We start from the raw sequence: 25,090 nt of genomic DNA on the forward strand, positions 1-25,090 counted from the left end.
ACTTCTCAAATCCTCTTAAAAACATTCTGACATGCAGAGTGAAACATGCACTTTCAATACCAGCAGCAGACTTCCCTGGTGAGCAGTAGCTTTACTACAGTGATCTAATAAGCAACTAGAGTTTTAACATTCCGAATTTATGGCAAATGTGTGACATATCTGAATGCCTTCTTGATGTGAGTAATAGAGAGTGAGTAGTAGAGAGTAGTAGAGAGTGAGAATTAGAGAATAGTAGAGAGTGAGTAGTAGAGAATAGTAGAGAGTGAGTAGTAGAGAGTAGTAGAGTAGTAGAGAGTGAGTAATAGAGAGTGAGAAGTAGAGAGAGAGTAGTAGAGAGTAGTAGAGAGTGAGTAGTAGAGTAGTACAGAGTAGTCAGTCAGTGTCAGTCTGTATCAGTCAGTGTCAGTCAGTCAGTCAGTGTCAGTCAGTCAGTCAGTGTCAGTCAGTGTCAGTCAGTCATTGTCAGTCAGTCAGTGTCAGTCAGTCAATCAGTGTCAGTCAGTGTCAGTCAGTGTCAGTCAGTCAGTGTCAGTCAATCAGTGTCAGTCAGTGTCAGTGTGTCAGTCAGTGTCAGTCAATCAGTGTCAGTCAGTGTCAGCCAGTGTCAGTCAATCAGTGTCAGTCAGTGTCAGTCAGTGTCAGTGTCAGTCAGTGTCAGTCAATCAGTGTCAGTCAGTGTCAATCAGTCAGTGTCAGTCAGTCAGTGTCAGCTAGAGCAGCTCTGCTGACCTGGTTCTCTGGCTCTAAAGCAGCTCTGCTGACCTGGTTCTCTCCCTCTAAAGCAGCTCTGCTGACCTGGTTTCTCTGGCTCTACAGCAGGTCTGCTGACCTGGTTTCTCTGGCTCTAGAGCTGCTCTGCTGACCTAGTTCTTAGGCTACAGAGCAGCTCTGCTGATCTGGTTCTCTGGCTCTACAACAGCTCTGCTGACCTGGTTCTCTGGCTCTAAAGCAGCTCTACTGACCCGGTTCTATGGCTCTAAAGCAGCTCTGCTGACCTGGTTCTCTGGGTCTTGAGCAGCTCTGCTGACCTGGTTCTCTGGCTCTAAAGCAGCTCTGCTGACCTGGTTTCTCTGGCTCTAGAGCAGCTCTACTGACCTTGTTCTCTGGCTCTAAAGCAGCTCTGCTGACCTGGTTCTCTCCCTCTAAAGCAGCTCTGCTGACCTGTTCTCTGCCTCTAGAGCAGCTCTGCTGACCTGACTCCCTGGCTCTAAAGCAGCTCTGCTGACCTGGTTCTATGGCTCTAAAGCAGGTCTGCTGACCTGGTTCTCTGGGTCTTGAGCAGCTCTGCTGACCTGGTTCTCTGGCTCTAAAGCAGCTCTGCTGACCTGGTTCTCTCCCTCTAAAGAGCTCTGCTGACCTGGTTCTCTGGCTCTATAGCAGTTCTGCTGACCTGGTTCTCTGCCTCTAGAGCAGCTCTGCTGAACTGGTTCTATGGCTCTAAAGCAGCCCTGCTGACCTGGTTCTCTGCCTCTAGAGGAGCTCTGCTGACCTGGTTCTCTGGCTCTAAAGCAGTTCTGCTGACCTGGTTCTCGCCCTCTAAAGCAGCTCTGCTGACCTGGGTCTCTGGTTCTAGAGCAGCTCTGCTGACCTGGGTCTCTGGTTGTAGAGCAGCTCTGCTGACCTGCTTCTTAGGCTCTAGAGCAGCTCTGCTGACCTGGTTCTCTGGCTCTACAACGGCTCTGCTGGCCTGGTTTCTCTGGCTCTACAGCAGCTCTGCTGACCTGGTTCTCTGCGCTCACGATGCACGCACTCGACTTCGCGAAAATCTATTTAAAAATAATGTACGTTTATTATAAGTACAAATATATTATTGTTATGAATATCCTAGATAATCTCTTGCCCTAATATGTATATTTAAGACACATACATTTCATTTTGGAACGTAATTTTTTTTTGCGGGAGTCAGTTCTGCTAACTATAACTCGTGCGCCCGCAATGCACTGCTGATGATGTCACATATTGCATCATTCATGACATGGTCAGTGACATCACTGATGACATCTCAAATGACATCACTGATGACATCATCCATGTGACAATCTGATACACCTCATCTTACACTAGTATAACCTTTCATCACTCACTGTAAAATATAGAGTACCATATTTGAAACCATTGACACACCAATACCAGTTACTACATACTCACTCACTGATTCCTAAGTCTACACACACAACTCCCCATTCAACAACAGAATCATTTATATATGCAGTCACTAATTGATAGAACACTATCAAATGCACTTATACACATATATAGACATTGGCACATCAACAGTCATCTTAGTCGGTTATGCAGTCATCTTACTCACTCATGAAAACAATTAATCACACTTACATTTACTCACTTACACACTTATCCAACAACACCTCATTTATTCAAACACATAGGGGCATATGTATCAAACTCCCCTTTAGCGAATCTCAAATTGCGAGAATTTGCGATTCGCAAAATCAGATTCGCTAAACGGGATGTATAAAATAAATCGCTAATCATTTGCGATTCCTTAAAAATCGCAAATAATTCGCAGAATCCCGTATTGCGATTTCTTAATAGCGAAATTCGCTAAATAAGAAATCGCAAAAACGGGAATCTGCAAGCCTGGTGCAGGCTGATGACATCACAAACAGGAAACTGTAGTGATTGCCTGCACCTGCTCACCTGAGCCACACCCAGAGGCTGCTTGTGGAGTGTGAGGAGGCTTTCCTGGAGACAGCAACCAGCAATGGATCCCAAACAAAACCAGCAGGGCAAAGATGCAGAAAAAAGAAAGAGAAAACACAAGTTTTCAGAAAAGGAGCAGGAGGTCCTCATTGAGGAGATGGTCTGCAGCCATGAGCTCCTGTTTGGGAAGAAGGCACTCAAAGTCCCAGAGGCCAGGAAGAGGAAAATCTGGCTGGAAATACAGAGCAAGGTGAATGCTGTTGGAGTCACCACACGCACCATCGAGGAGCTGCGCAAGCGGTGGTATGATATGCGCCAGAGGTCCAAGGAGAGGGTGGCAGCCAGACTCAAGGATGCCAGTCAGACTGGAGGAGGACCATCCACTGCAGAGCAGCCAACCCCCCATGAGGAGCTTGTGGAGTCAACCCTCCTGCCTGAGAGCGTTGGTGGTGTGGCTGCAATCGACAGCTCCGACCCCTCATCCAGCAGACAAGGTAAGATGCATGCCAAATCACCCTGCACTCCTCCCCATCCCTTGCACACTCCCCCAAATGCGCATAGTTAACTCCCAACATGCCAATCCAGCCCAGGTCTTACAGCACACCCAGCAATGCATCATGGTACTCGTAGTACTGTGTCTGACTGTGTGTCCATGACACCATCACAAGTAAATGCAACATATGTGTTTTGGGGATCATTGAATAGAAATGTGTCAGAGATTAGCCGTCAAAGATTTGTAACTTTATTGAGTGCCACATGCAGACAGTAACACAAACTCATATAGTCCCCTTTACATCCACAGCACACGCCATGCCACAAGAAGACAGCGCTGAGGGAGAGGAGCCTGCAGACCCTGCGGACTCCAGCGATGAGACAGAGCAGCAGCCAATTCAGCGCAGGAAGCGCGCACATGTGCCCCCACTGCCTCCATTTGAGGATGAAGTCCCAGCAACAGGCGATGACACCGACAGGAGAGAGGGGAGTCAGGGTGTGACAGACATGCCCCGTCATGACGCACCAACACCAAGGCAAAGGGAACAGGCCATTTCCAGGTCAAGGCCCAGGAGCAGCACTGCAACAGAAGGAGAAGGCACCGTGTTCTCCGGCTTGGAACAGTGCATGTTGCAGGAACAGCGCCTGCAAAGCAAGGCAATGCGGTCAATGAGTCGCCAGCTAGGCCGCCTACATCAGGACAATCGCAGCATGGTAGCGGCAATACGAGAGCTCTGTGCCACTTTGAGGGACACCCAAGCTGCCAATGACAGGGCTGGACGACGTGCCAATGCACGGCTACACAATTACACCAAGGCAGTCAACCGCCTCTGCACCACCACCAGCGCACTCACACGCAGAAGCGTAACCATGCAGGTGGACATGGCACATTGCTGCCAGGACATAGCGCGAGGGCTTGCGCAGGTGACCACTGCTGTGGAACAGCTGCAGACAGCCAATGCAGGTGGCAGCGCACTAATGGCCTCTGCTGAGAGTGAGGACACATCGAGTCGCAGCAGCATCACTCCAACCTTGCCAGGTGAAAGACGCCGCAGTGGCAGACAGGTAGCAGGCCAAGGGCGCACCATGGGGGTCAACCACCCTGGACGGCACCGACGGAGGTGATCATCTGCGGGGACACTGACTGCAACACGGGTGCATTAACCCGCAAAAGGCTGTTTGCCCTATTTCATGTGCCTTCTCTGCACTGTGTGTACAACATGTGCTGGGGACAATTACAATTTCTTTCATGTTAAGTGTGATTAAACACTTGACACATCATCAGGCTTTGTAGTCTCATTTCCTCAACACTCACCTAAAAGTAGTTTTGTGTGATCTCAGTCCGTCTCTGGCGTCCAGCAGCTGCCCCAACTCCTGGTGCTGGTCTGGCAGGGGGAGCAGGGCGCTCGTCATCCGATGTGTCTGTATCGCTCACATCAATTGTGGTGCCTTTCCTCATTGCCATGTTGTGTAGCATTGCACAGCTTGCCACGATTTTACAGCAGGTCTCAGGGCTGTATTGCAGTGCGCCTCCACTCTTATGCAGGCACCGGAAGCGGCTCTTCAGGATTCCGAAGGTTCGCTCAATGACACAGCGTGTAGATCTGTGTGCCCTGTTGTAGCTCCTCTCACTTGCATTTGCAGGATCCAGGTATGGGGTCAGGATGAAGTCGCGCACTGCATAGGCACTGTCACCTGCATGGAATAAAACACAATAGGTGAGTCAATGTCCCCCCCCTCAAGTGATGTAGTGGATGTATTGATGTGTGCAATGTATTTACCGAGCAGGTACCCCTCCCCAAACTCTCCAGCACTCAGACGTCTGTGTATTCCACTGTGTCGGAAGATGAAGGAGTCATGTGTACTGCCGGGGTATTTGGCTACGATGTCGGTGATGTGATACTTAGCGTTGCACACAATCTGTATGTTGAGGGAATGGTAGCATTTCCGATTCCTGTAGACATATTCAGTTTCTGCTGGGGGTGTGATGGCCACATGGGTCCCGTCAATGCAGCCGATGACGTGGGGGAAACGTGCAATCTGGTAGAAGTCCAGTATCGTTTGTTGTAATGCCTGTTGGGTGGTGGGGAAGTAAATGTGATGTGGGAGCCTCAGTAGCATTGCATCTAGGAAGGCATGGAAGAAGCGCGAAAGTGCACTCTGTGACACACCACCAACCTCCGCTATGACCCGTTGAAAACTCCCTGACGCGAGGAGGTGCAGGGAGCACAGGACCTGCACATGTGTGGGAATTGTTTGTGTCCTGCGAGTAGGGTGCTCCAAGTGGGGTTTCAGCTCCTCAATCAGGTCCATTATGGTCTGTGGGTGCAGTCTGTACTTGTCATAGATCTCCTCTTCAGTGTTCTGTAACAGGGTGATGCGCAGCCTGAAGATACGTTCCTGTCTCATTCTCCTGTGTGCAAGGGCCCGAATACGCAGCCTCCTGGCTATCACGTACATTGCAGCCATTGTGGGTGTGTTTGTTGCATTGTGGGCTGGTTTTTGTACCTTGCACCAGTTTACCACCTGCAAGCAATTGGTGTTAATAGCGATTTCTTAATTTGCGAATTTCGTAAAATCGCAATTTGCGATTTTTTCATACATGTGTTTGCGATTTCTTAGCTAGCGATTTCTTGTTAGCGATATTCGCAACGCTAAGGATTCGCAAAATAGGTATTCGCTAGGAAATTCGCAGTTTTCTTGTTTCGCAGCCTAAGAAATCGCTAATTTAGCGATTTCTTATTTTTCAGTTTGGAAATGTGTCATACATATGAAATAGCGAAAAATCAGTCGCAAACGCTGTTTTTTGCGATTCGCAGCGTTTGCGACTAATTTTTGCTTTCATACATATGCCCCTAGGTCACTCATAGTTAATATGTTAAAAATCACCATTGCAATTATACACTCATTCATATAGTTACTCTCACAATCACTGACTCTTACATATACTTATTTATATACACCAACTCCCACATACAATGCCTTTTATTTTTTTACTTTGTTGAAGGTATACAACTAAAACATATATTCGCTCACCAACACACAAACAAATACACTCAGTCACCCAAACAACTGTTTCCACCTGCCCTCTTAAACCTATACACCAGCCAATCAACCATTCACACATCTATGCATAGAGTTACACACATCCCTTTATAAAAAATAAATAACATAACATAACATCCCATCCAACCACACATAAACTCAGTGTCCCATACAACTACTCACCCAACTAATCAATAACTAATATACACACTCATGTAGTTAGTGACCAACTGATGCAGCATGTTATACAACAACAGAGACAGTGATGCACACATTCACATAGTTCAGTTACTAATCCATGTATGAAGTGAGACACTTTTAATTACTCACTTAAACAGTCAGACAGCTACTAAATCCTCCATCCAGACAGTTATATATCCACTCAATCTTCAATACAGATTGGTATATATAATACATATTTATATTTCAAACTAAACCACATTCACTGGATGATGTCATCAGTGATGTCATCAGTGATGTCATTTGAGATGTCATCAGTGATGTCATCAGTGATGTCACTGACCATGTCATGAATGATGCAATATGTGACATCATCAGCAGTGCATTGAGGGCGCGAGAGTTATAGCTAGCAGAACTAACTATAACGGAGGAATTTCTATGGTTTTGTACGAGTGAAATGGCCAGCTAACTATAACACCCCTGAAACCTATGTTTTTTTCTGTGAATATATATATCAGTAACCCACAAGGGTAACATTTGGACATCCAATCCCGTCCCACAGTGTATTATACCAGCTATGTAACTCACTGGAGATGAATGTGTAATTAGGGGATACATAAGAAGCAGTGCTACTGTGTATCACATGCTGCCTTTGAGAATCGCGTCAGGCATGGTACTGCCTGTTGTGTTCTTTTATTGGAGTTGTTTTTTTGCCATTAAACTTGCAACCTGTGAGAGTGCACTTCGCTTGGTGGCAACTCTTTTCATTTGATATATATAGATATATGTACACATACATTCTCACTTATATGTACTTACCTTGCGATTTAAAGGCTTACGTTGTAAAGGCTTAAGCATGGTGAGGACTTGCGTTGTAGAAGCAATGCATGGTAAATTAATTGTGTGATAATGGATGCATGGTAAAGGCATTATGTTGTAATGCCCATGTTGTAAAGGCTGTTCCTATAGGAAAGCATTCACCTCCACCTAGGAAACAGCTATAGAGTTCATTCTTGGACTTTTTTAAATCTTTCTTACAAAGCCAATTGATTGGTAAAGTCGGATTTGTATTAGATATTTTAGAACAGGTGCTTTTAGAAAGTGTAAGTTGGCCTGTTACCTGTCCCAAGCCTCTAGAACAGGCTTCTCCAATGAGTGACTCGTGAGCTACTGCTCTCCAGCTACCTATAAATAGTTCTCCTCTGTACAGCCCAGCCTACTAAATTGACGTTTTTGTCTTGGTTGTAATATATAAAAAACAAAATTGGAAAACGTGTATTGAAGATGAAAATAGGAGTATTTCAGAACTCATAAGAGGACATTTGGAGAAACAAAATTGCTACATTTCCAAAGTATACTTAAAACTGATATTTGAGTGCATATAATGATTGCTGATAATATTGCCTTGGTGTCAAGGGCATAACATTCCTGACTATTACCAATGTGTTAGCATGCCACATTGACCAAGTATGTTTTTACAATAGTGCTGTAAACCATGCCTGATGCACTAAGATGATCAGTGCTGGTAATTTTGGACATGGTGGCCACTAAGGCAATTTTGTCTGAAGTGGTCACTATTACAGCACTAATAATGTTAGTAGCTCTGGATAATTTTAATCGAACATAAGTAGCTCTTATTAAAGTAAAGGTTGGAGACCCCTGCTGTAGAAGTTCATTTGCATGAGCTTCCACCTGTCACCCAGTAGCTGACTAACCCCTTTGATGAAGTGTGAACTTGCTTCCAGACAGAGACAATGGCCTTTGGTGTGGGAGGTATTCTGTTTCTCTGGCATCCTGACCATCTGAGCTGTGTGCAAGAATTTAATGAACTTGAAAATATCCTACTGTGTGTCAGGCATAGGTAGCTAACATCTGGACCTGCTCCCTTCCTTTGTCCCCTTCGTCAGTCAAGCATCATGCCCAGGGAAAAAGGTGCTGCCCCAGGAGTGGTTTTCAGAGACTAACGAACAGGGTTTGCTAATTTCCCTGGCCATACCTTCACAACTTGCACACAAGCTCATCACAGGGGAAGAAAGGTTCTAACATGTTGTTTTTGAGCAGAGAGGTGCAATGTGGGATTGTTTGCAGTAAGGTGCACAGGAAGTGCATCAGAGGCAGATAGGCTACCTATATGAGCTTTCAAAGCAATGGTTAGTGACTGACCAGGAGCTGACCCACTCACAAACAGGGGCCAGGCATAAATGTGGCACCATGGGCACCTCCTCAGATCACTTCTGGAGATGCAGAAGAACAGAAGAGGACTGCACTTATGATTTGTGACCTGGGAAGAGCCCTGAAGACTGTACCTGTTCTCCCTCTTGTACCCAGTACAAAGAAGTGGACTTCAGTGGTCATAAGGTTGACCTCCTGTTTGAAGCTACAGGACACAACAAGCTTTAGGAACCATTTTCCCGCATTCCCAGCTAAATAGTACCAACTGGACCTGCCTTGGACCCTGTTGTTGTTCTCTGCTAGATTGGTAAGGTAAGGTAAGTTTATTATGCATAGTTAATTAAAACCAGTGCAAACATTTTACAAAAATTTAAAATAGCATAAAAGTTTGTTCATTATAATCATCATTTTTAAAAGCGTACAGTAAAAGACCCAGAGTAATTGTCCAGCAGCATTTTTTCCCTGATGCAGGGCAGCATGTTCCTTAGCGTCCTAATGACCTCCTACTTGTTATCTGTGTAGTTGTTCCCGGTTTTGATGAGTTTAACAGTCTGTGCTTGGTCATCGCAAGGAACTTAACATATCTGCAGTTCAGTTTCGTATTTGCAGGGTTCATGCAGGCAAGCACTGCTTGCCTTCTAGTGCTAGTCCCTAACTGCTTGAACTGGTCCTTTAGGAGGTGTTGGCGGGCTAGCCAAAGCTCTTCACAGAGGCAAGTCAGGTGGAGAATATCTCCCCTTTCTTAGTTACAGAGCGGACAGGCTTCTTGGCCTTTGCTCCTGAGCCATGGTGGAAGATGCTCTCTACTCGGCAAGACCCCTCATCTGAGTTTCAAAAACCGCAGTTTTATGGCCTTAGGATAGCCCTGACTGAAGTATGATTGTGGTGTCAGGGTTTGGTATGAGTTTAAGGTCATCCATGCGTGGTTTCTTTTTGTGAATGCAGCCTTGTCCTCTAATAAGGAAAGAGATTTTACGTTTTTCCAAACCAGTTTTTTAAACGTATTATGCCCAAGTTGCATATCCCAAATCGCAAATTGGTTGGTGACCCCCAGGGCTGCCTTCAAATAAGATCTTGCTTGAGATTCGTCCCTGCTTTGGATGTCTTGCCATAGCAGCGAATTTAGGGTGTTAGCCGTGGCCGAGCGGAGTTTGTGGCAGCAGATGATGTAGGCTCCCTGTCTGGCAAGGTCTTGTTTTAGCAAACCAAACTCCAGCCTTATTTGGGCAGGCGAAGTGTAGTGCGGGAGCAAAAACATTATTCTGTAGGCTTTTGTTTGAGTTGTGTCCAGGTTCTTACAGTCTCTTCCTCGTAGTGCCTCACTGCCATAGCAGATGGAAGGGAGTAGTTTAGCCTGAATACCCTTCAAGTAAGGAGTCAAAATTGGCCCCGTCAGATGGTTGGCTAAGTTTTTCAATGTGACGGCAATGCAAATCCCTCACCTTTTTGTTTCTTGTTTATGCTGTGCAAATGTACCATCTCTGTCGAAGATGACTCCAAGGTATTTATACTCAGACGCCGGCTCTATTTTTTGACCACCTAGGGCCCATGTCTTCTGATGTTTGTTCTTGGTGTTGATTGACATGGTTCGGGTCTTACTCAGGTTTATTTTTAGATTGTTCTCCGTTGTGTAGCTATGCATTTGGATCAGAAGCTGCTGGAGGTCGATGTAGGTGTGGCTGAGTAGTACAACGTCATCCGCGTACAGAAGATTACTCAGAGATTTTCCTCCCAGCCTCGGGGAATGGGAGTTGCATGTTTTGAGTAAACTTGGTAGGTCAGCCATGTACAGATTAAACAATATTGGGGCGAGCACACACCCTTGCTTGAGGCCTTTGGTGGTACGAACCTTAGATGACAAGTGTGTGCCGCCTCCTAGCTTCACTTGCACCCAAGTGTCAGAGTGGAGAAGCTTCAGCATGTTGAGCGTCGGCTGTGGTATGCCCCATTGCGCCAATTTCCCCCAAAGTCTGCCTCTCTCGATGTTGTCAAATGCTGCACTGAAGTCGATGTAGCACAGGTGCAGCGGAAGTTTTTTAGTTTTTGCACCATCTATGATTAGGGAGATAGCCAGAATGTTGGTTGATGTTCCTGTGTTTTTCTGGAAACCGGTCTGGTTCAGTGGAATGATCTGGTTTGCTTCTGCCCATTGCACAATCTCTTCTAGGATAGTTCCCGCAAAGTATTTTGCCTCATTATCAAGGAGGGCTACTAGGCGATAGTTGTTGGGGTCCATTTTGTTGCCTTTTTTGTATATAGGGACGATCGTCGACCCTCTCCAAGATTCTGGGATTCTATTTAGGAGTCTGACTTCCGAGAATATCGGTTGCAGAATGGTTGCCCATTCTGTGTTTTTTTCCTTAAATAGGGCTGGCGGGATACCATTGGGTCCTGGCGCGCCTTCTTTCCTTTCTTTACAAATCTGCTTTTTTTATTACAACTATTTGCTGGGCGGCTGATAGCTCCAAGTAGTTTTTAGTTTGACCTTGCTCTCTCTTGATCAGAGATCCCGGCGTTGGCGTGGTGGAGTCTGCCTCTATGTTGTTACCTCTTTGTGCTCCTGTGTGTTCCAGATGGCCATTAAAGTGGCTGTAGAGGTAGTTGATCCATGACTCTTCTACAATGTGCGATCCTAGGTCTTTATGTTGTGGACGCAGGATCCTGTTCACCGATTGCCAGAAGCGGGCACTATTGCTGCTTTTAGTGCCATATAGTAATTTTGCCCATGCCTCATTTTCAGCATCTTTTTTTATGGACCATTTAATACAATTGAGCTCAGCCCTTTGTTTTCTCAGCTCTGCTCGAAGATGTACATTGTTAGGGACTGATCTTAGCTTCCGTAAGGTCAAGTTGACTGTTCTTTTGTGTGACCTTACTTGAGCTCTCGGACCTTTTTTTAAGTTGCTTTTGCTATTTTCTATATGGAGGTTGCTTTTTGGGGCGTTCTTTGTTGCCAGTTCTTTTATCAAAAAACCTGTGTATTGCTCCCAGTGGGAGATGTGCCCAGCTGCATCTGGTTTGTGTGTGTTATATATGAGAAGGGCAATTTGAGCCAAGGTGGCTGAGTTAGTTGGCATGCATTTGATCCTTTTCAGGTTGATCGAATAGATCTCCCCTAGCATATTGTCTGGCTTAATTGCAGTGTGCGTCTTAGATGTCAAATGGCATTCCTGGGGAGGGTGGTCACTTTCACCCTTGTCCCCCATTCTGAACCCCCGGATATGTGGAAATAATGCTAGACTGGCAAAAGTGTAGTCAAGAATAGAGCTGGCAGTTTGTGAGTAGAAGGTTTCTACTGGAGGAGAGTCAGTCGGAAATCTTCCATTTAAGGCCAGAAGATTTTGATTTTCTAGGTCTGTAAGTGAGGCGTTATTTTGATATTTTCTCCTATGTAGCGGGGAGCTTTGTGGTGGTATGGTGTAGATTTTATTGAGGGCTAAAGCCTCTTCTTCTGCTGATGAGCCAAGTAAGTTTTGGTTGAAATCCCCTGTCAAGAGGAAGAGAGGCTTTTCCATCTGAGTGACATACTCCGTCAATTGGTTGCAGATTGTGTTAGAGTCTTTGGCTCTGTGTTTGGGGTGAACGTATGCGTTGACAAGGCATATCTCTTCTTCTTTGTTGCCTAGCTGTATTTTTATCTTCACTGTTAACGTTGTGGATGTGGATGAGTCCATAAGGACTGCCGAAGGTATTGTTGTGGTGGATATGTATGTGGCCAGTCCTCCAGATTGATGACCGAATCTGTTAGTTCTGACCGCTGCTGTAGAATAGCAAGTGAAGCCCGTGATATGTTGTGTAGTTGTAAGCCAGGTTTCGTGCAGCATTATTATGTCGAATAAAGAGATGTATTTTTGAAACTCCGGGTCGTCCATTTTTGAGTTACTCCGGGTCGTCCATTTTTTAGTTAGATTGGGTCTCAACCCTAAAATGTGGTCCCAAGGTCCTTGACCCTTGGCTGGTGACAAGGTCTACTCCTGCTAAATGTTCCTGAAAGCTGGGACTTAGAAACTTTTGGACAATTTCTTTCCCTGAGAACCGCCAACCTGCCAAGCCAGTTTACAGAGGGTGCATCATCGCTGGGAATGAGAGTGCTGCAGCTCCAAATACTTTCTTCTCTGCAGCAGCAAATCTGTGTCGGTAGGACTGCCATAGATTGACACCCGATGGCATCAAACCTTTTTTTGCCACAGCCTGCAGTCTTGCTGCATTGAGGAAATCCGATCTTCAGCAAAGTTTTGAACGTAGAAAGGTTAGCTGGATCAAGCCACTGTCTGCATCCGATTGATGTCAAGTGGTATTTGGGAGTAAAATCTGTACTTTCTCAAATCAGTGCTTCCCTACCTTCGTCGGTGACTTCATCGAGACACTGGACTTGGGCAACCTCTCATTATCGAGTTCAGCTAGACCACAGCCTTCTGCTGTGCTCTGCTGAAGACTTTTTTTTCTAATTAAAAGATTGTAAGTGCGCAGGACACTTTTTGACCGTGACGAACCTGGTCCTTGTATCCGACTTGTGCTCCATCACTGTTGGCCTTAAAACTTAGCCTTGTACCAGTCAAGAGCTACCAGATTAATGCAATTGGCACCTAATGCCTTTTGGCAATATTTTTACATTCAAAGAATAAAAATTACCAACGCTGGTTCAACTTACTGCATTTTTATTGTCTTGATGTTGTTTTATTTATTAAAATATTATCTATTTTTAGAAATTGGTTTGTGATATTTCTTGTGTTTTAATTATAGCACAGTTTGAGTTCTACATAAATACTTTACACACTGTCTCCAAATTAAACCGGTCTGCCTATTTTAAAATAGGTTAATAAAATATGTTTTAATGAAACAGAATTGTACTATTTTTATATAATTTTCAAACATTCATGTATATTTGTTGATATTTGTAACAATTTTAAATAATTTACTTTAATTTAAACATTATTTCCAATTGGATTTATTTTAAATTCCTGCCTGTATTATTCTATATGGTAGGGTATTGCAGTACTATTGGCTGGAAATGTGTAATGCTGGACTTTGTAATGTACTACAAATAACAATTCCCCAAGTACATGCAGAGTTTTAGTCTTCACGTTACCTATACTGTTGTGTGTACAGTTCTCTGCTTTGTCTGTGGAGTCTCTGCATACTTTCCTTCACAGTTTAGTAGTAAATGTGGGAGGGGCTGGATGGAGGGAATGGGAAAAGGGACAGACTTACTACAAAAGGGGATCGCATTAGGAATGAGTAAGAGGGGTGTCACATATACACGAGAATAAACCAATTGCATTACTCTGGGGGTGGAGACATGTAACTTACACTTTGGAACACAGTTTATGCTTGGAGTTTGCTCAAATATGCAGTAGAAACTTACTGCCAACATTTAAACTTTCTCAAAAGTGTAAGTTACCTTTGTGAATCCAACTCATAATGTTTATTGCTGAAGCTAGACAAATTAGGAGACTCTTAGGCTTTTAACAACCTGGCTTCAAAGTCCAATGTAGCTCACTGGATAATGTTGTTGTTGTTTCCGGTTTAATATGCCAAATGGGTTGCATGCTCACTTATGTTTGTGTTTCATGGATTACATGGCAGCCTTTGATGGTATGGACTGAGGAATTTAATTGGCAAGGATTCATTATGGGACTTCATAAGTAATCTATTAAAAGCAATTAGGTAATTCTATAAAGGGGTGTGATTAAAAAGGAAACTATGCCAAGACCATCTTATATCTGAGTACATTACCACAAATAAGAGGCTGACGAGCCTTATCATGACTTTGGCGGGTGCGAGAGTGAGCCGCCATACCAGTGCCCCACTCCTGCACCACCAAAGCCATAATTATACCACCCGCCAGATTCTGACTGGAATCTAGGTCAGGTGGTCCTGTGGCATCTGGCCCACGGCAGTGCCTGTTTAAATGCTCATAGGAGAGCTATAACAGGGTCGGCAATGTGAGCGTCAAAGGTAGTTCATGCAGGGCATGGACTGTTAGGTCCATGCCCTGCAGGAACTGGGGGTGAATGCAGCCTGGGGGACATTTGTTCCCCCCTGCATGCATCCCCTTACGCAGAGGCAACAGGGGGCCTTGTAGGGCCCCCTAAGTTTCCTCACTATCACACTTTTCATGGCGGTGGCACCACCATGAAAATTGAGGCAGTGAGGAAACAAGTAATATGCTTGGCGGTGCCACAGCCGCACCGCCAGCATATTACCAGCCTCACACTGCTGCAAGACCGCTGTGGTTCTGTGGCGGTCCGACCTCCAAAATCGAAATATGGCAGGTGAAACAAGCAAAGTTGCTGTTAATTGTCGCTTGAAATGTGTTGTGGCACTGATTTTATGTTAAGTGTATGGTTATTGTGTACACAACATTAACAGCAGCAAGTACTTTGGGCCGTATTTATGAGGCCAGTTACGTTGCATGTGCATCACAGAATGTAGCACATCTGTGATGCAACTCAAAAATTTGATTTTTGAAGCCATACAAGGCCACTTTGCATGACCCTAAGTGGTTTAATAAATCTGAAGTAACGCAACGCAATGCAGCGCAAATTGCTGCGTTTTGTTACTCTGCTCTTGGAAGGCATTGCATAGGTGTTTTGACGCAACTCCCTTGGATTTTGATGCATTCCCAGAATTACCAGAACTGGTAAACCTGGGAACGAGCCAATATGCTACGCCTTCCCAGGGGAGGCTTTAACAAGGTGAAGTATCTTTATTTCTCCTTGTTACTTCCTCTTTCTATGTGTACTGCCTTCTGCTGCGCACATAGAAATAGGAAAATGCCTTAGGGGATTGTTTTTGTGCAGTTAGATGTCCCTTCCTGCACAAAATCAATCCTGCAACCAATAGAGGGGCCCTTGCACCATGGTGCAAGGGTGCCTGCATTGGCGCTAGGCAGCCCATTTTTCCCCAGTGCTAGGTTAAGGACAGGAGTGTGCGCTGTATTGGCAGTTGCATAACAAATCTTGAGGGCCCCCCCTGCAAAGTACACGGCTTGCCACCTACCTCTTTTGATGAGGGGGGCCCCTGTAGCTTGGGGAACCCCTGCACAATGGGGGCTGTGGGGGCTTATGTTACGCCACTGCGAATTGGGATAAATATGGTGCATTCCTGCCCTTTCTCTGAGAAGCAGCACAATGCAGCAAGGTGGCTTGCTATGCTATGTCACTTTGCCATAAATATGGCTCGTAGTTTTAGTTTTTCTTTTATTGCTTGTCTATTTAGTGTTTGTCTATTTTGTCTTCATTTACATTCTGTAAAGATGTTATGGTGGTTTTTGTAAGTAAGTCTACATTTTATGACTATCTTTTAAAGTCACCATATAATAAGTCATAATTGTCTTCTGAATATAAATAATTAGGAGATAAATTAAAACACAAACTATGCAAAGCCTAAGTAATAAAGTATGAGTGCATTCAAATAAGTAACAATTGAAGGATGCTCGTTTATCAGAATTTTGAGTGAAATGCTAACTTTCCAGGCCACTCTCTCCACATGGGCATGCCAGGATTTTTTATTGTATTTTTGCAAAATGCGTATGCTTGCTTCTGCCAATATAATAGAATGTAAAACATGCAGTTTGGTTTCATGGTTTAATTTAAATGCCCCTTTCTTCTTATTAATTTCAGGAACAGAAAATAAAAGCAATGTGGTGACAGCCAGTACTGCAGTTCAACTTTTAGACGACAGGAAATCTCCTGTGGTGGCAGGTAAATTGCTCATTTGAAATGAGCTTCACTAGTCAATGTATGATCGGCCTGAGCTCACCCACATTACAGAATCATAAAGGCCACCGGTTCTGCTCAGGTCAAGCTCGCATTTAGTTGGATGTATTGCAAAACTTGATAGCTGGAGCAGGTAGTTAAGCATTGGCCAGTCCAGTCTATTACCATTCCAAGGTTGAAACATTGAGAACAGACATTTTTAAGTAATACTTGTTATTAACAGTACCTAGAAACTGCTAAAATGATTTAAGAGCAGTATAAAAAAGATCCGATTCACAAAGGTTTTTCTTTGAGTTGGGGTGACGTATTCGTGGCTTAGGAGGACAGTTAGAGCTAGACAGGCAGTGGCAACGGACCCATCATATGTAAAGGTGCCGACCCATCATATGTAAAGTTCCCGAGTACTCATATGTAAAGATATCCTCTATCCATCTATCCAGCACTGCCTCCTCGATTACATTTATCCCACAATGTAATAGCAGCTCGATCTGTATTTGTTTTAAAATAGACAAACCTATAAAGCTTTTTTTTCTGCAAAACATAAAAGAAACTTCCTATTTTGAACAGCTCCGCATTCTTCAATTTTTGGAGGCTACCTCGCTTTTTCCGGACTCTGAATTATAACATTCTCGTAAATATCAAAGAGTGAGTCATGCCTGCTGATAGAACCAGGCCTTTAGATGTTATTATTACCTCTTTCCTGTTTTTTTGTGACATTTTATTATGAGTTTGGCAAAAAAAAAGGAAGATCTGTTTCCAGAAAGAATTCAGAAATTCAATAATTGGGAACCTCTTAGGCAACTATGTTGCCTATACCAGTGATTGAATCCTACCTATACAACATGAACATGTGGGGAATGTTATGAGGACACCTGGCTTTGTAAGACAAGATCTAAACGAAGAATTTATGTCACTAAATGCCTGCCATAGAAGCACACAAACAGAGCCCTGGTGGCATCTAAAAGAAACCTGTAGCAGATTGAACACCTATGTGCACTACTGTGTTTCAATGAAGTTACAACTTAGGTGTTTAGAGTGGCATCTTGGATGCCTACACAATGATGCTGATGTATTCAGGACAGAGTATCCTGGAATGTTCTGCACAAATGATCAAGGACCTGCTGCTTTGGAGGGAGCTCAGCTTTCTGAATATCAAGGTGTTCTCCAGAGGACTAGCATTGTACATGACTGATTCAAGAACGCAATTGTTATTCCTCGAAAGATTCTTGGCATAGCCACTCCTCCAAACTAGCGCTGTTGATCGTTGCCAATTCTTCCTGAGATAGGACTTATCTTTGTCACCAGTGGAGGTAGCCTTTCTATCCTGCTGGTAATGGTGGGGTACGTTGTTTTTCACTTAACAGCATGTGAAAACACTGAGTCAGCATTCATTTAGCTTTTAGGCTCCTCACTGCTTCATGGATAGTTACTACTCAGTCTGAATGGTCCTTCCCAAAGTACATGACTAGTGAATAGTATTGAGAACTGCTGAATGTAATATTGCAAACCGTCATTCCTAATCTACTTTGATGGCATTATTCCTGAGGATCAGCTGAATAAAGGTGCTGTCAAGCATGGGCTGTTTTTTTGTCAAGCGGGGCCTCCTTACAGACCAGTAATAGGGTAGAGGTTGTATAAATTGATTGTCCATGCATATTTCATAAGGAATTTGTTTCCACCATGTCCGTGCATAATAGCTGCTTACGCATCCTCAATGGGGTTAGTGTGTTACATCAATTTCACAATCAAGAGACAGTACAGCTGTTCCATCTCTGGCAAAAGGTAGTCTCATTTGGAGATTTCACTAGCAGGTAAGGCGAAGTCCTCTTTAACTATATAAATAGCCTTAGAATCATCAAACCATGATAAAACTAGTGAAACGGCTTGTTGTTCTACTTGAGGCTACTTCAAAAAAGACTTTATATAAGGGCTTTAACCCAAAAATTTACTTTTTTTTCACTAAGACACAAAGGGCTAGTAACAAAAGAGTCAAAACGAACCTCCACATTTCTTAATATAACTCAGTGGAATTCTCTGGAAGGAGCCAGGTGTTGAAAGTCACAGATATCAAATTGAGCTGTGATGTTACCAGCTGTTAGAATGTTCATATTGCATGAGTTATGTTTAAGAATATTTTGACTTATCCAGACATATAAGGTTTGCAGTCTTCCAACAAAACCACCAGTATTGACAGTGGGCCTAAAGGTCTTCGGTCCAAAAACATTTTGGTTGTCTCTAGAGTTGTTCATGAAATAGTATCTAATTGACTGAATGAATGAGCAAGTGCAAGAGAATCTATGTATAGGGTAAGGTGATAATGTTGAGCCCTGGTGAATTCCACTTATAAGAACAGACATTTCCAAAAGACTGAACTAACAAAAGTGTCACATCCCTGATCCAAGCCTTTTCAACCATGGATAACAAGATAGCATGGAACAACACTGTCATAGTCAATTACTCTTCAAACATCAACAAGGATGCTATTTCTCTGGCAAGCCAGAAACTAACTTGGAGATGGGATATGTTTATGCTAAGAAATGCTTAATTTGTTCATTGCTAGGCTAAAAGGCCAGTCTCAATTGTACTGGTATTGTGTGATAAACTATGAATTTGCTGCTGTTTTCTGATGCCTTTGGGTGGTGCGGGATGCTTTGATGAAAGGGGGGAACCCATTCAAATTGAAGATCATGGATTCTCATTTCTTCTCCTCAGCGGTCCTGAGAACATGCACCACACAAATGATTTTCATTATACCTGTCTTCATTTATATTATTTTTGTGACACCTGTCCATAGATACTTTGGCTTGGGGGGCTTGGGAATGATGTTCACTGCAGTTCAGAATAGTGGCCCATATGTATCTGGCCCACTATGGCTCTCCTCTCAGCAAGAAGATCCATATGGTGTACTGACCCAATTTTTTCTCTTCTTTTCTTCTTTCTTTGTTCTTGCAGTTAACATTTTGTTGGCCAAGGTTTGGGGCTTATTTGGGGGTTGTAGTTGGAGACACAGATGTAATTAGAGAGAACTCAAGCATTAGCTATGTTTAGGACCTTCCTAATATCACAAATTCATACACTGACATATTTTGATTAGGTGACCAGATTGGGGCGGGGATTGTAATCTGATCTGGGATTTAGCAATGACAGGTCAGTTATTAGCACATCTCACTCAGGGACCTTTTTCTAAAAACCTTAAGCACATCCCAGTCCCTTGGGTTGCACGACCCCTGGAGAGAGCATCAAGTAGACTAAATGGATTGTTTTTTCTCCAATTCCTAAATAATATATACGATTTGGCTATACATCTCTGAATGACAACTTGATACCCCTAGTGCACAACAATTAAATAGACTGGACAATATTCTCAGATCATACCCCAGCTGAGTTGTCCCTCACTTGGGATCTCTGGACCACATCCCTTGGAAAGTGACTGTTCCGCTCCACACAACTTATGGACCTAGTAATGAGGGCAGACCTGCAGTCATATATTACAGAATACTTTCAACTGAACCCACCAAAGGAAATGTGCCATGCATGCACATGGGATGCCGTAAAACTGCTTTTTTAGGTGAATGCATTAAGGCAATTGCCAATTTAAAGAGATTGAGAGGGAGGGAGCAAAACATCTCAAAAAATGACTGGCAAGGTTTGAAAGGGAGCACAAAACATCCAGTACACTTCTCCTGTGGAAAGGTTTATTGTTTAGGGGTACATTACACAAATGGGTTGTTAACAAGTCACAATGGACTCTTATGCTCAAGAAATGCATATATAATCATGGTAATAAAGTGGTGACACCCCTTGTAAAACAGCTAAGATAGATGTTAGAGTGTGACTACATAGGGAGTACACAGCACTCCAAGGGGAAAGTTGAAACGTCTGGTTTACTATACCTCCTTATATACATTAAAATTGATGTCAGATGATGAGCAATGTAGCTACTTGTCATCCCTTTCTCTTCCATGATTATCACCTGAACAAAGGCGCTCCATCAAATCACTGAAGCACCCATCAGTAAAGATGAATCATGAACTGCTGTCAAGTATACCAAAATACACAAAGCCCTGGGCCCTGAGAGCTAACAGGAATTTCTGTTACACTTTTGCTTCCTCCCTAGAACTTTTCTTTTTTGTTTCTCACTGAGTTTTATATAGTGCGAGCTTGACCCGGTATCAGGTATCATAGCGCTTTACATAGCACCAGTTGCGTTACATGAGGACACACATTAATTTTTGTTAGGCACAGGGAGATTAAGTGATTAGCCAAGAATCACAGGATGTTAAGCGTCATTGCCGAGCATCGAACCTGGTTCCCCAGATTCGAGGTCGACCACCCTAGCCGTTAGGCCAACTCCTCTCCCCAACTATAGCTCAAAGAACTCTTTAATTCAATTGTAGGCAAGAAGGGAGTTACTCACAGAGCTGGGGAGGCTTACATCACCATAATAAACTGGGAAAGGATGCCAAGTTCTGTGCCTTAACCCCTTCCATGCGGGGCGGATTCCCCCGCTGTGCTGAGCGCTGCTTGCGCGGGCGTGGTCATGACGGAACGGTTCCGTCATGAGCACAGCTCAACCGACGCTCATGACGGAACCGTTCCGTCATGAGCGTCGAAGGGGTTAAACAGGCATATAGTGCTACTCAACATCAATGCCAAATTATCCATGCGAATTATAGCTGCTAGGTTCGAACCTCTTCTCTCCGATTTGTTTCCACCCCAATCAATTGGAATTAAATATGGGGTAGACAGCTTCTTCTTATTATTCACAGTATACCCCAACAAAAGCAATACTGACAATACTGGTCTGTCTTGATGCAGGAGCATTCGACTGGGTAGACTGGCGGTTTCTCAATAACAACTTTACACAAGTTCGGGTTCAGAATTGGGACAATGTTCACTTCAATATTGAAAGCATAGTATTATGCCCCCACTGCAAGGGTTATACTAAATGCTAAGCTTTCATGATCATGTGCTCTACGGTGGGACACAAAGCACTGCTGTCCGCTCTTCCCACTGTCTGATCTCTGCTCTCAGCACTGAACTTTTCACAGCACAAATTAGAGGGGACATGAATATAAGAAGTATTCCATTTGGCCAAGGCAAACACACGATTATGCTATTCTCCAGTGATAGTTTAAGAACATTGGCATCTCCAGATTCATCCATATCACAACTACAATTCTGGCTTGCTTGCTGTGGGACTATTGCTGCCTTTAGGATATACCTCTCAAAATCAGACATTTTGAATCCAGCTCCAACTGCTGTTGGGGTCAAACCAATCTACTAAGTACTTGGTCATTGACAATAATCCAGACACGTTGGATCTTTTTTAAGCCACCTATCCACACATTTCAAACCTCCCTGCATAATCACTACTGAAGATTGTCACCTATTGTTATTTCCTGCCTGGGCAAAAGAAACACTTTTAAGATACGCGCGCTAACAATGGTTCTGTACCTTTTTCAATCTCACCTGATCCAAGTCCTTAGGGATTTTTGCAGTGATTAAAAAGATGATTTTGAATGTCATTTGGTTGGGCATTAGTGCCCATGCCTTCAGACATTTCTTCTATCTAGTCGCACATTCACTCTCCTATTCTATAACATCAAACTATGATAGACGGCCTGCTATTGTGGATTTGCTTGGGTGCAGCAAAGGCCACCTTGGCCTCAAAGTGCAAAAAATGGAAACCTCCAACCATTGCATAAAGGCTTCTTATGCTATAGAATATATTTGCAATAGAGAGACAGTCAGGAAAACTCTCTAACAAATTTTAAGATTTCAAGGTGAAATGTGGTCTGCTACTTGAGTTCTTACTGCGCAGATCTCCTGCCCTGAACACTTACTGTCTCTGCAAATAATCATTGATAATGGGATCATGGCGATCAATAAGACATGAGGGTACCTAAGCTGAGGGGACATAGGCAACATGTAGTACATACATTATCTATTGACCCAAAATTATCCAGAGGTCTGTGATTTTCAAGATGCACTCTTTGTTTCTATTTCTATGTTCAATGGTGTGGAAGGGGCTGAGGATTGGGGGTGGGTGTTTTGGGTAAGAAAATAAATATACTAATGCTAACACTGCAATGGAATTTTGCAATTTATGTACCACCCTTAGTGCAATAACAATTATTTTCTCCATTGCAGATGTACTTTTAAGCATGATAAGAAAAAATATTTCCTAAAAATTATATGTTTCAAAAAAGGTTGATATCGATGCCATAGTAGCTGAACACTAATAGCCCATTGATTTACTCCCCTTGCTCCCCTTGCTTATAAAATATCCTGAAACAATTATTGGTAGCACAACTACAGGGTACTTACATCCATGACAGATGCATTTTCAGCTGGTGGGAGGTAAAACATTATTCTTATTGATGACTATGACTGAAGCAGAAGCTTTAATTATAATTGACATATTTTATACATTTGATACAGTCAACCATATTATCCTTAGTAATAGATTTGAAGAGGCAGGCATCTCTGGGACAGTGGGAAACAGGTTTTCCTCTTTCCTTTCAGATTATAGCCACTCTCTTTGTACCACTGGTCTGACCATTACAAAGTCAGCTGTCGCATTCCCCAACTGTATTCCTTCTTGCCTATTCTGTTTAGCATGTTTGTGAGATCTCCATCCTCAAAATTATCAAGTCTTAGGGTTGCTCTGTATTAATGTATGTTGATGACACTCAGCTCCTTGTATCATTTGATGAGGATGCCTCCACCTCCCTGGTTCACCTCCTCTATAGTCTGACAGACATCAATATGTAGAAGGGTGCTACCTTTCCCAAATTGACTAGGGAGCAAACATAGCTGTTTCTGGCTGCGTATAATAAACTTAACATAACATAATTTCAGTTAGCCATCTGAATTAGATACAGTAAAAATAACATTCTCACTTTTTCTGTAAGAAGTACTGTGAACTCTATCTATCTATCTATCTATCTATCTATCTATCTATCTATCTATCTATCTATCTATCTATCTATCTATCTATCTATCTATCTATCTATCTATCTATCTATCTATTTGGTTTTACGGAGCACGTCCTGGACCGCCGCGTTCGAAGCACCGGACTCCCGTAACCTTTGTCTGTTGATATATATATATATATATATTTAATGGGGAGCCAGGTTTATTGATGCCGGCTTACAGCCCTGCCAGCAAACGCACATCAAGGCTGGAGCGTTTGAGGGGACCCGAGGGCGATCTACGGAACACCGACACACAAGAACTCTTGAATTTTATCACTCGGCACCTTTTAGTTACATTGACATTACCCACAGAGGTTTTATTTCAAAGGTCCCTCCCAGGCAACATTCACCCAGTCACACAGCATTCTGGGAGCTGTAGTTTACTATAGCGTAGTTGTGGACATGTGACCGTCGGTCAGTGGACTACCACCAATGGGAGTGACTTTGGGTGACTAAAGGTGAGGGTGGAGCCATTTCTTGCTTACAGCTGCATCTGAGGAAGGCCTCACAGGCCGAAATGCATTATGCACATGCTGTTTTATTAAAAGATCTCCCGACGTTCTCCCCGTGTGGCCTCTACTTCTTCCTTGTGGAGTGGAATGCTGTGGATACTGTTGCGCTGGCCAGAGGCGCATTAGAGGCCCCGTTCCCTGAAGAAACCGGAGTATCACTGGCACCCGCTGCGGATGCAGCTTCCTCGTCGTCAAGGTATTGACATGGCTTCGGTTCGCCTATGAGTGCTCGCTATGCCAGCGGCTGCTGCGGTGCAGTCCATTATTAATGGGGAGCCAGGTTTATTGATGCCGGCTTACAGCCCTGCCAGCAAACGCACATCAAGGCTGGAGCGTTTGAGGGGACCCGAGGGCGATCTACGGAACACCGACACACAAGAACTCTTGAATTTTATCACTCGGCACCTTTTAGTTACATTGACATTACCCACAGAGGTTTTATTTCAAAGGTCCCTCCCAGGCAACATTCACCCAGTCACACAGCATTCTGGGAGCTGTAGTTTACTATGGCGTAGTTGTGGACATGTGACCGTCGGTCAGTGGACTACCACCAATGGGAGTGACTTTGGGTGACTAAAGGTGAGGGTGGAGCCATTTCTTGCTTACAGCTGCATCTGAGGAAGGCCTCACAGGCCGAAATGCATTATGCACATGCTGTTTTATTAAAAGATCTCCCGACGTTCTCCCCGTGTGGCCTCTACTTCTTCCTTGTGGAGTGGAATGCTGTGGATATATATATATATATATATATATATATATATAATTGTTCATGCAATCCCTCTTCTATGTATATATACATACATACAAGAGGGATTTACAAAATGTGAAAAGTGCAAAGCATGTCGAATAGGTAAAAACATTTGTAAGCTACCTGATTTCATAGGGAAAACATTTCCCTCAGATGAAAGAATAACATGTGAGACTAATTATGTGGTATACATAATTGAGTGCCAGTGTGGATTAAAGTACGTAGGCAACACCATCTGCCCCCTAAAAAGAGAACACTGGATCTAATGGAGAATGAAATGAACGAAATAAATCCAGCAAACAAAGGAAGGGAAAATAGTGATCATGGATAAGTTACAATACAAGAAGGAGGCAATGAGACAACTGAAGGTGGCCGCCAACTATAGAAGATTGAATCACAACCCTATAAATCAACTCACAGTGACTCCCAATGACAAGATCTTAAAATGGCAAGCTGAGGCTCTGCTAAATGAGGCTGAAGTGTGATTTTTAAGAAATGAGAGTCCGATCATTCCAACAATAAACTTCCTCCCAAAGGTGCACAAGACATTGGAAAACACTCCAGGAAGACCCAATA

The 25,090-nt window shown here is 43.6% G+C and overlaps 1 protein-coding gene across 3 annotated transcripts in view; it reads left to right on the forward strand.

Annotated features, from left to right (window-relative positions):
- CACNA2D3 (calcium voltage-gated channel auxiliary subunit alpha2delta 3) overlaps nucleotides 1–25,090 on the forward strand; it is a 2,334,275-nt gene that overhangs the window by 1,793,307 nt on the left and 515,878 nt on the right. For all 3 annotated transcript variants that reach the window (XM_085624637.1, XM_085624639.1, XM_085624638.1), the window contains one exon: nucleotides 16,179–16,259. In XM_085624637.1, coding sequence (XP_085480763.1) covers nucleotides 16,179–16,259 — 81 coding nt within the window. The remainder of the gene's footprint in view (nucleotides 1–16,178; nucleotides 16,260–25,090) is intronic.

The sequence above is a fragment of the Triturus cristatus genome, chromosome 9, assembly GCF_964204655.1.
Source record: "Triturus cristatus chromosome 9, aTriCri1.1, whole genome shotgun sequence".
NCBI lineage: Eukaryota > Metazoa > Chordata > Amphibia > Caudata > Salamandridae > Triturus > Triturus cristatus.